Genomic DNA, 13,500 nt, shown 5'->3' with positions numbered 1-13,500 from the left:
AAACTTTTTTAGTTTATAATATTCCTGGTGTTCACATTTTTACTGGTTACCTAGAAGATGAATTTACCCAGGAATCATGCTTTTATTTTAATATTATTATGTAAATATATATTTACACACACACACACACACAAACAAACAAAATAAAGGTAAAAGATATATGCAGTGTTATCTTCATTTTAGATATCAAAAGGGTTTTGCGGCTCCCAGTGTTTTGTTTTCGGTGGGAAACGGGTCCAAGTGGCTCTTTCAGTGTTTTGGGTTGCCTACCCCTTCTCTAGGTGGTTTATAACCATAGAAAAATGAAAAAGTGTAAACACAAGTAAAATGATAGAACAATAGAATAAACAATGAAAAAATAACACAATGAGAATATATCAATATGACGACCAAAAAGATGGACAGGTAGAGAATAGAGACAAGGGGGAGAAGTTACTGAGTTACTTAGTCTTCTTCCCTTAATTATCTAATTTCTCCCTAAATCATTAATAAATCAGTGTGTTTTTTGAAAAACATATAAACAATTACAAATAATACATGTGCATAATTTGGGGGATTTTGTTTTCACTTTTAAAGGCAAAGGTCCTAATTAAGGAATTACAGCTCCTTAAGGGCGATGAAAAATGCTAATGTAGCGACCCCCCTCCATAATTCTCTCCTAGGAAGAAACTGAAAGATACTTTCCAATCCTGGGACAGAATGAGTGAGTGAGCCTATTGTTGGAGCTCAAGATTTGAGTACAAAACAGACGTAGTGTTTATTGGGATCTATATCACTTCTTTGTCTCTAATTTGCTTAGTTGAAACATTGACACTTTTGAATGTAGGTTTCCTGTCTCTGAACGCTGAAAGCAACTGGTTTTAAGCCAGTGACTGTTGCTTGGCTTTACAACTATCGCACATACACTCAAAATCCCCACTCACACCATGCTTGACCCATACGTACCTAAATTGATCTTTCTGTCCTTCCATCCTTTCCCATTTAAGCTCTTTCCTTTCTACAGATAAAACCTGTGAGGCTACAAAATAGATTGTCCACAGTTTTTTATAAGCACGTAAGTAGAGTTGGGAGCAGACAGGCCTTTGCCACCATTACCACTGACAAAGGTTAAGGCTCAAAATGGCTCTAAATACATCTACTGGGGAAAGCAGCTGAATCAGTACAATATGGGATGTTGGCTACCAGGTATAACCTCTCACTACCACTTTGTAGATGCTTTCCTAGACCTTGAGTAGCCAGCTTCTGTAGCCCGCTCTCTTCTTTTCAACAAGATCATGTGATGTTCTTTGTGAATCATTTTAGGCTGCTGTCCTTAGGCCATAGTATTTATTCCAGTCAAGAGCTGCTTTAGGATTCAGAGGATCACATTCCAAAAAGTACATAAGACTGTACTCTCCCACTTGTCAAGGGGAGGTAGGTAGTTCTCCTTCATCTTTTGGAGGACATATAGTAGATCTCACTCAAGCCTGTGGGGCTTATGTGCCTTGAAATCATGAATTCAGTAAAACCCTCCAATGCAAGGTAATGATATAATCTGGCATGTTATATCAGGTTTCTATTTGTAGGGAAATTTTGCTGAACAGCATGAAAATATGTAATTCCACTAATGATGCTTGCCAAGAGCAACTTTACTTTCTTATATATGAGTTACTTAGGTTAGGTTTCAGTGGTTTCACTAATTTGCATGTAGACAAATCACAAGTTCTCATACAAGCAATATTAATACATGCTCTGTTATTCATGTAGATAAAAACCTGTCATCGTATAGAGTAATAAGCAAATGTCGAGATTTCCTCAGTGGCATCTACAGCAAGCAGCAGTAAAGAAAAATGATAGCAAGTGTACAATATATCAAGAAGTCAATGCTGGTGTTAGTACTTGCATCTCTTTTTATAGGTATGTTTTATTAAAAGCTTTTTAAAAAGGCAATTAAAAACTAATACAAACTAATATAAAGATGAAAAGAGAAGAAAGGAATCAAAGAAAAGCAAAAAGTGCAAGAAAAGAAAAAACTTTAAGAAAAATAGAAAGAAAAGGAAAAGCATACAAAGCAGTGGCTTCTGATAATTTTCATAGCAGTTATAAGTACAATTATATATTAATTATATTTTAATCTCTCTCTCTAAAATTACATCTTCAATGCACTTCTAGTATCTGTAGCTCAATGACTGACACTAGTCCATAATAATGAAATTTCTACTGTGATTCTATAATGTTGGCTTCATCCTTCCTCTAGATCAGCGGTTCTCAACCTGTGGGTTGCGACCCTTTTGGGGGTCGCACGAGCCTTTCACAGGGATCGCCTAAGACCATCGGAAAACATATATTTCCGATGGTCTTAGGCAGGGTTTGTCAACCGCCTTCTCTCCCTCCCCCCCGCTCCACCTCACTTGTTTGTGGAAAATATGCTGCTTGGCGGCAGTCTGCACGAACTCTACCAAATGTGCCCTGCATGGGGCGCATGAAGAGCGCAGGCGCAGAGCAAGGCCCCACCCTCCCCAAAGACTCATTGTGCAGCAACCGGATTGACTTCTTCTTGTGCACGTAGGTCAGCAAAGGGGAGGCCGCTGCAGCACCCAACATCTGCACCCGTCAGCTGGTGACCCCCGAACTTGCGTCAGCTGATGCAAGAGGGAGGGAAGGAGGAAGGGACTTCCTCCTCTCCTAAGCTTCAAAGCACAATCAACTTCCCAAGGGCGCCACAATCCTCACAAAAGCGGGGGAGGGGGGAGAAGCAAAGGGGGCAAGAAAGCTCACGGCGGGCTCAAAGCAGCACCTGCCAGCATTGGTGATGAGAAATTCCCCACAAACCCAGGGAAGGGGTGGAGAAAAGGAGCCCCCTTTGGGAGGAAACAACCACCTTCTTCTCCTTGGCTTTGCGCTCTTCTTTTCCTCGGCAGCCGGGCTGCCAAGTCTCTCCTGGCTGGAACTTCCTTTCCTTCCCTCCCTCTTGGTCTCTTCCTCCTTCCCTCCCTCTCTCCCCTTGTCCCTTCCTTCCTTTCTTCCTTCCTTCCTTCCTTTCCTTCACCTCCCTCTTTGTCCCTCCTTCCCTCCCTCTCCCCCTTGTCCCTCCCTCCCTTCCTTCCTCCCTTCCTTCCTTCCTCCCTCCCTCCCTTCCTTCCTTCCTTCCTTTTGCCTCCCTCTTTGTCCCTCCTTCCCTCCCTCTCCCCCTTGTCCCTTCTGTCTTTCCTTCCTTCCCTCTTGTCCAGGATCGGGGCGAGCCTCTACAGCTGATCCGTGCTTCTGCAGCTATAGCTGCTCTCCTTGGCTCCTGCCCGGCAAACTTGCTCACTAGAAAACATGAGCTTGCTAACGAATTAGCTGTAGCCCGGCGTTGATCCTGGAGCTTCTGCTAACTTAGCAAGCTGCATGCCTTTCGGCGAAGCTGAGCAAGTGAGCTGGGCGAGCTCTCTTCTGTCTCTGCCTGTGCACAGGCAGGTTTGCTGGCAGTAAAGTCCCCAGCCATGCTGGCAGCCTATCCCCCCTCCCCTTGTCCCTTCCTGGGCACGGGGAGGGGGGGAGGAAGGAAGGGACGAAGAGGGAGGGAAGTAAGGAACAATGAGAGAGGGAAGGAAGGGAGGAACAATGGAAGGGAGGGAAGGGAGGAAGGGACAAAGGGAAGGAAGGAAGGAAGGAAGGGACAATGGGAGAGAGGGAGGGAAGGAGGAAGAGACTAAGGAGATGAAGGAAAGAAGGAAGGAAGAGACAATGGGAGAGGGGGGGAAGAGACTAAGGGAGGGGAAGGAAAGAAGGAAGGAAGGAAAGGACAATGGAAGAGAGAGAGGGAGGAAGAGACTAAGCAGGAGGTGAAGGAAAGGAAGGAAGGAAGGGACAATGGAAGAGGGAGGGAAGGAGGAAGAGACTAAGGGAGGGGAAGGAAAGGAAGGAAGGGACAATGGGAGAGGGTGGGAAGGAGGAAGAGACAAAGAAGGAGGTGAAGGAAAGGAGGGAAAGAAGGAAGGAAGGGACAATGGGAGAGAGGGAGGGAAGGAGGAAGAGACTAAGAAGGAGGTGAAGGAAAGGAAGGAAAGAAGGAAGGAAGGGACAGTGGGAGAGGGAGGGAAGGAGGAAGAGACTAGGAAGGAGGTGAAAGAAAGGAAGGAAAGAAGGAAGGGACAATGGGAGGGAAAAGGCAGGCACCCACCCCAGTCCCATCCCAGAGACCCACAGATTCCCCCCCACAGGCACTCTGCAACCTGAGTGATCAGCTGGCCATGCCCCCTGGCCATTGATCACGTGACCCTGGGACATTGTGAACGTCGTAAGTATGAATCAGTTGTCAAGCATCCGAATGTAAATCACATGACCCTGGGGATGCTGCAACAATCATAAGTGTGAAAAATGATCATAATTTACTTTTTCAGTGCTGTTGTAACTTCAAACAGTCACTAAGTGAATTGTTGTAAGTCGAGGACTACCTATACTTTCCCATTTTTTCTTTTTTCTTTTTGGTCAAGTTTTTGATACCCCCCTGGCCAGCTGGATGGGGGGGTTGGGGGTTACCACAACATGAGGAACTGTATTAAAGGGTCGTGGCATTAGGAAGGTTGAGAACCACTGCCCTAGATACCCATGAATTTGTTTTTACTAGAAATAGGTACTGACAATAATAATTGAATTTGTCCAGCAATCCACTTCAGTTCAGGGCTAAAATCAGGGCTGTCTGCTTTGTTTGTGGCCTACCTGTAAAGATTATTAAATCCCTTTGTGTAGCATGGGGAAAAAAATCTACCAAAGTGGATGATGTGTGCAAGCATAGCAAAATCTGAAGAGATGGACCATTTGTGGTAAACAAATTGGTACAGGAGGACTAGAGCTAAAGTCTTAAATGATTTGTTTTAAGTGTACGAAACTAAGACTATTATATCTCGATTGCAAAATCCACGCAGTACTAGATTGCACAAGGAGTTCTTATTTTTTGTGATCATACAGATTTCTGCTGCTTGGGTACAGCATTTATAGAATGAAATATAATTTGCACAGGTAGTAGCTACTATTTTAGCAGGCGTGGTGGCCCAGCAGTTAAGATGATGGGCTTGTCAACCGGAAGTTGGCAGTTCGAGCCCCAAGTACACATGTCAGATTGAGCACCCGTTCTTACCACAGCTCCTGCCAACCTAGCAGTTTGAAATCATGCATTGCATCACACTCATGTCAGAAACTCCAAGATGCTTCTGGGTTTAAAGGATTAGTTGATGACATCACCATTGCCTGGGGATGCCCAGTTGGGGGTCCTTTTATGTCCCTGGCAGGAGCTGGAGCAAAGGATGGAAGCTCACCCTGCCCCACAGCAACACTTGGGTTTTTGACAAGGGCTTGCTAACCTCCAACTCGGCACCCCAACCACGCAAGCCACCTTGCTCCTGAAAGCATGCAAATGCAAGTAGATAAGGTAACAAAGCATCTTCAGACAATGCTGCCCCCATTAGCTAGGAAATGGAGATGAGCACCAACCCTAGATTAGGACATGACTGGACAGGGGAAACTTTTACTTTTTTTTTTTAGCTACTATTTGGAGAAAAACGCTTGTCCAGTTTGAAACAAATGGAAGTTTTTGTTTAAAAGGAGTATAGATGTTGAGAGTAATATTAATTGACCTCTTCCTCTTCATTGTTTAGTAACTATTGAGTGAAAATTTTAAATATGCCCTATGACAAGAAATCTGCCACATTACATACTGATAGAGTTCATTTTTTTGTTACTACTAATGACATTTGCTAATAAGATGTGGTTATTTAAATATTTATAATAATTTGAGTATACCGTAAACATTAATACTAAACTGTGGGGATTGTCCATAAATTTTCCTATTACCATCTGGTTATTTCTTCTATGATATCCTATAGCTATTTAGAATGAATCAATGCTTTGCAATGGGCATTCTGCATCATAGTGCAAGTCCATTTGATACAGATGAAGGGCTTCTCCATAGTTCTGTAACTAGAAAACATCATTGTACAAAATGCAAATTAGAAATGCCCACAGCTTGAAATACTTTATTTCAACTTCAAAAACAGCTGTATCATCTCTTTATTAACTGTTTTGATCCCGGGACCTTGGGTTATTTCAAATTTCTAACGCTTAACTATATGAAAACTAGTCTCAGTAATATGGTGTTGTATGGTATTGAGAATCCAAAACAATATAAAAGTTTTTATAGATATCAGCCTCCGCTTTTTGTGGCATTTTGAAGTTCTAAATCATTGATCAATCCCAGGCTGAAGTCATAGATTCACTTTGGGATTCTGCTTTAGTACATACAGTTGCAGTTCTGCTATAAATTCAAACCATTTAATGTGAAATATGGGTAATTATGAAACAGTACATATCTCTAGGGTTAATAATAGTTTGTTACCAAATCTTAGTCAATCTTGCATACTGTACAATACTTTCTTTTTTGGCCAGTTCCTGGTTTGCTCTTTCTTTCTTTCTACTTGAGAAGCAGAGAAAAGCTGTCTTATACAGCATATACCATGCTGTTGTTTTGTTTTTTTGCTACAGATTTTTCTATATTTATACCTTTAACAAAATATGTGCTTTTTGTAGATATGGAAAATTTGTAGGTATGGGAAGGTGCATATATTCCCTGGGATTTGCATTTGTGGTTTTGTAAATCTTGCATTAGTGGAGTTGTTGGAAGTGGTGTTAGGCTTTTTATGTGGGGTTTTTGTTTTTGTTTTGGTATGCATTTTCCATGTCCCCACAAAGCTGGTCAGACACTCCTCCTGTTGAGACGAAGGGAGAGATCCAGCCCAGGTCAGGGTGGCCAGGGCTGATCTCTATAGAAGAATGGTCGTGACTGTTGTTGTTGGTGATGGTCAGTCCAAGGCTGTTGGCTGAAAAAGAATCCCGAGGAAGGCTTCAGAAACTGGACTTGATAAAAGATTTTTTTTTTCTTTTTGCAAACAAAGTTAACATTTCATAGAAATATAACCAGGTGCTTTTTCTTTACATGAAAGTATTTGTCAACAGATTAAGATGTTAAATTTATCAATAGTACATAGAGTTTTTGTAACAATTCACAATTGAATATTATTTGTAAATCAGCTGCTCTGTAATAGAAAGGAATATGTTGGAAAATAGCCTGTAGAGGTCTGGGGCAGACGGGGATTTGGGGAGTAGCTTTGCTTGTGACAATCTGCTGCTTTCCAAGGATTCTTCTCCCAGGAAAGATGGGCATCTGGCCAAGGGAAGAGTTTCTGGGCATTTTGACAGAGGACACCCACAGCCTAGCTTTAGGGAGAAGAAAGTGACTTTGTAATTCCTTTCCCATAGCCCAGAAGTACAAACACAGAACAGAACAAAAACTCAACAAACAATTGAACAAAATCCTACTATGTTAAAAACCTTTTATGAGAATTTCTTTATAAAAAAAAACAATAGACCCAAATGTCCAGATATAAAAACAAGTTTATTTGGATATGGAGAGGAGACAGGAAGATTAAGGAAGGCAACAAACACACGAGTCTATATGAAATCAGTAAAATCAGCTAGTTACATGTTACCAGGGTGAGTTGGAACTTAGCTTTAAAAGCAGTACAGAGATGTTGGTTTGAAAACAAAGCCAGTGAGCATCGAGGTTAGATGCTATTAGGTAGGCTGAGAATCTCATTTTTTTATGTATCTCTGAGATCAGCAAATGCCAGTCTTTTAGTGAAAACTGGGAGGTTTTTGTGGAAGAGACTTTCCATTTCTGCATCATAGTCACCATTACCTAGAGGCTGGCCATATATTTGAATGATTAAAAAAACCTTCTAATTTGATGTGATACAGGAGAGTTTTAAATGCATATTAGAGAAGGAAACATAAGATCTGGATTATTCAAACTTTCTAACATGTTACCAATTTCTCAGACACCAAAGGATGAAGAGCCTAATTAGGTTTTATCAGAATGCAGGGGTTTGTTCCAGGATGATAATAGATGTGATAATTAGGATATTTCTTTATTTCATAGCTTTCTGGTAAATTAGCTTAATTCTGATCATTTATATTGTTCATCGGGATTTTCTGTCAATTCTTTCAAGATGGGCTGAGAGAATAGGGGAAGGAAACCTTGCAGATTCCCAATTATATTTCTTAGCAGGTTGGAAGGCTGTGTGAAGGAGTTGCTCAGTGTTCATTTAAGGCCAAAACTTGGGCTGCTTAAGATCTTCCTTGGATTAGTTCTCAGATCAGTACTCACACTTCACTACATGCAATGACTGGCATGCAGATTGGCTGCATTTGTAAATGCTTAGAACTTTTTAAAAAAGAATTGCACCTGAAATAAAGTCCACTTTAGAATAAATATTCCTGCTTTTGATACTTCTGTTTTCTAACCTCTTTAGACACTGGCTTAGACCCTGAGTAACCTGCATGTTTATTCTAAGAGTTAATCAATTCTCCCAGGGCCAAAACTATCCATTATGGGAAGAAAGTACCAGGCAACAGTGGCAAAATGCAGAAAATGATAAAAGACTCAAGCAGAAGCGTGCTCTCCAAAAGCCCTGTGAAACAGATGTTCTCCATGGGCACAAAACACTTATGTGTGTGTGTGGGGGGGAGGGGGAATTCAAGGGAGAGAGGCAATGTGTCCCTATGAAGAGGATAAAACTAGAATTTGGAGTAGAATTCTGAAAAGGTGTGCCTCACATTGGAAGAATCCCTTTCACGTGCTGTTTTTTTACCACTTTCCCTTTATATTGCATTTATGCTCAATACAGAAAGTGCCTGTGTTTGTAAGCAAAATAATAACGATTTTGCACGATTCGGGAACATCTCAAAAGAATGGAGCATTTGGAATCCTAATCAGAAATACTCTGCAATGTAATCGTTTTCAGTTTGTATTTGTTCTGTCCAATTCCAAACTCAGGCAACCGACTCCTCGCTTGAAGCAAAATTGGTGTAAAAAATGAATAAAGGATTAGTTCCTCAGTACCAGGGAAATTTCCAAGATACTGTGGGAATATTTAAATTTGCACACACTCATACACATATCCCAAATATGACATAAGGATGCAGCTTAACTTGTTGTGAAGATATGAATGGATAATGAACTAAAATAATTATTGTATCTGGCAAGTGTGAGGGAGGTAAAAGAAAGAAAACAGCAGATACGACTCAAGAGGAATGGAGAGTTCATATCAGAATGTGAAGTGTACATACATCTACCAGACAGCAAACTTAGTTTATGATTCCTAATTATGGTAGGGCATGTTTGGGTTCACTTTGATCATCCAAGTCATTCATATGAAGGCTTTTCTTAGGTAAATGTCTGCTGTCAGTTCTTGCATTTTTCATATCAGCTTCTGTCCTAAAAAAAGGAGGTGAAGGGCCCAAAGGAATCAGGAAAGTGGCAAAATGTAAACCTTTTGGGGGAAAATGGTGTGGATAAAGATAATTGTTGGGGATCTGCTGCTCAAAAATGCAACATTAGTTAATAAGGTTTGGGACACGGGTACAGAAGATATGGAGAACGCAGTGGAAAAGAGAGGGCTTTACCTATCAATGACTGCATGTAAGTTTTGCTTCCTATCTCTCCCCCCCCCCATGATGCAGGGAATTAATTCAATAAAAAGTCTCATGGGTGGATATATAAACCTTTTTTGGGGGAAATGGTATAGATGAAGATAATTGTTGGGGATCTGGTGTTCAAAATGCAACATTGGTTAATAAGGTTTGGTCTTGTGCTATGGTGGCTCCCTTTGAAAGAAAATTTATTTTCCTTTTTGAGTATTCATGATTTTTGTTGTTGATCATATTCTCTTAATTATATTGGAAATTAACAGAGAGACTATATAGTTAGATATTGCATAGTTTTATGATTGCAAATAAAAATTATTTTAAAAGGGCAATATTGGAAGGATAGCTATTCTCTGTCAATTCCTATAAATTCATGTCATGTTGAAGTCATTATATGACTTACTTGATAATATTACTTAATAGAAAATAAAAAAGAAGTAAAACATATAAACAAATATATACAGTACAAATTTTTGGCAGTAAAATGTTTGTTCAGATATTAAAAACAGTAACGTCTTGAAACTGCTGTACAATGAGAATGGATATCCTTATGATTTGTCAACAATGCTGGTCAAGAAAGCTTGACCATGAAATGATATCTCAGTGTTAAGACAAAGTTTGTGATGTGATGCATATTTTGGTTCCCCCCCCCTTTGTGGGCATTCGTTATACACATTCTGGCTAGACTTTTCTATGTGTTTGGTACACACAAATACTTTGAATACCTTAATAAGATTTCTGTAAGTATCAATTAAATCTATGGTCACAGAACATTGGGACACAGAATGTTAGAACCTCATAGAAACAAGAGAAGGACAGGGATGGGATGACAGCATTTCAAAGTTGGAATGAAAAGTAGCATTTTTTTTCTAAAGTGGGAAGTGGAAAGCAGGAAGGAAAAGGACTGCAGAGGAACAAAGGGCCTGTTCTGCTAGAAGAGTGGTTCTCATCAACCTGTGGGTCGGGACCCCATTTGGGGTCGAACGACCGTTTCACGGGGGTCGCCAAACAACGCAGTCTGCCATTTTTTTTCTTCTTTTCCTTAGCTGTGCTACTCCCTTTTATTCTATTGGCTTTTGAAAGCCAATAGAATAGACTCTCTTCAATAGAGTCTAATTCTATTGGCTTTCAAAAGCCAATAGGAATTGTCCAGGCTGTCTCTGCCCTGCTGAGCCCGCCAAAAGTCCCATTCTGCAAACAGTGCTGCACCAGTTGAGTAGTCCTCGACTTACGACCGGTTGAGTAGTCCTCGACTTACAACCGGTTGGGGGTCCCGGCATTAAAAAGGTTGAGAACCACTGTGTTAGAACCATGGTAGCAGTGGTAGGAATTAAGATTGGAGGATGTTCATCATGAACTTAAAAAATATATTTCCTTTTTCTATATGGGGATATTTTCAAATGCCCATTTTCCTATACTCATCCTACATCACCATATAACCTATAGATTTAGGAGTATATTTAAGATTATATAAGTTTAGGAATGCCGGCCACTCTTAAACCTGCCTTTAATAAAATATAGTGCAGTAGACACAGGCCTAGGGTAGGGATGAATAATGTGTCATTCTTCATTCCTTACCTTTGTGGCATCCCTAATTATTGACAATGTTGGCTAGGTTTGCTGGAGTTGTAGTTCAGCAAGATCTAGGTTTAAAGACAGAAAGGAAAATAGTGTAATTGTGCCACCTGAGTTCTTAGTTTCCTGTCCTGAGCGGAATCCTGAACAATAGCAATCTTATATAGTTGTCATACATTACAATATTTTTGTTTACAAGGACCATTTATTAGTTGAATAATTATATTAATAAGGTGTTGTGATGGAATGGAGTCTGGATTCCCAGGAAGAAGGGAGTGCATTCCAGACAGCAAAAGACGGTGAAGTTTAGATCATTTGAGTGAGAGAAAGAGAGCCAGAACAGCTTTTCCATAGGAGTCCATAGTTTGTTTTAGTTTAGCAAGATTTTATCTATGAGTGAGAAGCAATAAACAAAACTGCTTAGAAGAACTTCAGTGTGTCTTTCTTGGTTTTTGGACCCCAACTGGTGTTTTGAGAAGTCTCTGTCCTAATTTATGCTTCTGGCATATGGCCATTTAACATACAGTAAAAAGGTTTTGAGTGTATGTTTGAAATGTGGTGTCTATGCAGGAAGACACGTCATGAGGTGTGACCAAATAAGCTGACAATCAGAGAGGGAGAAGTATAAGAATTAGTCTTTGGTTGCAAGCTTTATGTTCAGCAATTAAGTCTTGCAGAGTCAATGAAATAGCTCTCCCACCACCTAGAGTTTAGTAGTCTGTGAGTTTCTAAGTGTTATGTGTTCCTGTTTGCCCCTCAGAGCTAAGTCATATACTCATTGATACTTGTTCTTTCATGGTAGCTTTCTTCCTGGACTTATCTCTCACCAAGACCTTCTTTCTCACAGAAGCTGCAACAGTTGCGGTTTCACCAGCTGCCTTTATCTTTCTTTCTTATTTTTTTTTACTGTTCCCTGCACATATGGCAAGGAAGCAGAACACCTTCTGTTGGTCAGGTTTATGGGTACCCAGCTGATAGGTAGGTAGTCAAGTGAATCTTGACAATGCATTATGCCTGCATAGAGCAAGGGTCCCCAACTCCTGGTCCGTGGACCAGTACTGGGTCACTGCATGCCAGCAACCAGTCCGCACAAACAAGGAAAGTCTTATCCACGAGATGCAGGCAGCACGCGAAATCACACCTGCTCTGGTCTGCAGAAAAACTTCTCTCCAGGTAACCGGTTCCTGGTGCCCAAAAGGTTGGGGACCTCTGGCATAGAGCTGAATGATTGTGGGCTGACATTTGCACATTTGTGTGGCAGGAGAATACACGTAAAAGAGAAAGATGACAACAGGCGGTGGTTTTGTGGAAGTCCATGCTGTTGATTTTAGCATGCTGAAGTAAGAAAAATGCAGTAATAAAAGAACTGTCATTTGCAAAGGACAATTATCATTGATGAACATTTCTGTATTGTGTGTTGATTGGGAGATGGGAAGAGTGGATGAAATGCCATTTCCCTCCACACATTGATTCAGTCTTGATTATCCCCTGCACAGGGCTAAAAGATATGGGTATGAAAAATATTGGTCTGCTTCAATGTAAATTCAGGGAAAATCTACCTGAGATGTTCCTAAAAGCTGGAAAAATGTGCATGACACTCACAAAGTAATAAATTATATTGGTCACATCTCATTTCCTGAGATGTCCTCCTTTATTTTCTTTGTTTATTCGAATCTTTTCCTAATCAAGTCAGCTTAAAAATAATTAATGTGTCTCAATAAATCAACTTCAGATAGAACTGGTGGATTTTAATTTTATTTTGCAAAATCCTGCAAGCAAGTATTAACAAAAGAGCACTTAGGTTGGGGGTGTATGGAATAGCAAAGGGATTTTATCCACATCTCTTCAAAGGATACAATTCAGCACAGCTATTTGATCTCCTCCTGAATTTAGAGGGCTTTCTCCATGGTTAAAGTCAGTTAAAACAACTGAAAGTAATATTGCCTTTCCAGAGTATTAACAAGGACCAAGTAGTAAAACAAGAACAAAAGATCTAGGAGAGACTTCAAAGGTGTTTGTATTTCTGTTTCACAAAACAGAATCAAATTAGCCATTACTGTACGTGAATGTCATTAATGCAAGTAATGTGCCCTTCATAATACAGTAGCTTCAACTAAGTAAGAGCTGGAACGTCCTTGAAACAACTGCTACTTCTGTTTCAAGGAATTCACCCAAATGCTTCTGAAAATGGAAATAATGTAACAATTGGGGGTTTTCTTGGGATTATGACAGGGAGAAGAGAATTAAGCAAATCTCAAACCTGATCAAGAAGACCCTTGCTCTGTATACAGGCAGTCCTTGACTTATGACCAAAATTAAGCCCAAAATTTCTATTGCTAAGCGAGGCATTTATTAAGTGAGTTTTTATTCCATTTTCTTGCCACAGTTGTTAAGTGAATCACTGCAGTTGTTAAGTTAGTGACA

General features: G+C 40.3%; 1 protein-coding gene across 5 annotated transcripts in view; it reads right to left on the bottom strand.

Annotated features, from left to right (window-relative positions):
- Positions 1–5,763: 5,763 nt before the first annotated feature.
- ADGRL3 (adhesion G protein-coupled receptor L3) overlaps positions 5,764–13,500 on the bottom strand; it is a 638,839-nt gene continuing 631,102 nt past the window's right edge. Inside the window, exons 29-30 of one of the 5 annotated variants that reach the window (XM_039322772.1) lie at positions 11,080–11,144; positions 6,708–6,836 (exon numbers count right to left, since the gene is read on the bottom strand). In XM_039322772.1, the coding sequence (XP_039178706.1) occupies positions 11,113–11,144 (32 nt within the window). In that variant the 3' untranslated portion in view covers positions 6,708–6,836; positions 11,080–11,112. Of the gene's footprint in view, positions 6,837–11,079; positions 11,145–13,500 lie in introns of all 5 variants that reach the window. The other 4 variants (XM_039322778.1, XR_005554203.1, XM_039322771.1 and 1 more) reach the window with 4 other exon arrangements.

Source organism: Crotalus tigris, unplaced genomic scaffold (genome assembly GCF_016545835.1).
Source record: "Crotalus tigris isolate CLP2741 ecotype Arizona unplaced genomic scaffold, ASM1654583v1 scf7180000024124.1850442, whole genome shotgun sequence".
Taxonomy (NCBI): Eukaryota; Metazoa; Chordata; class Lepidosauria; order Squamata; family Viperidae; genus Crotalus; species Crotalus tigris.
The sequence above is the reverse complement of the archived record's forward strand: the minus strand, read 5'-3'. Positions and strand labels throughout refer to the sequence as shown.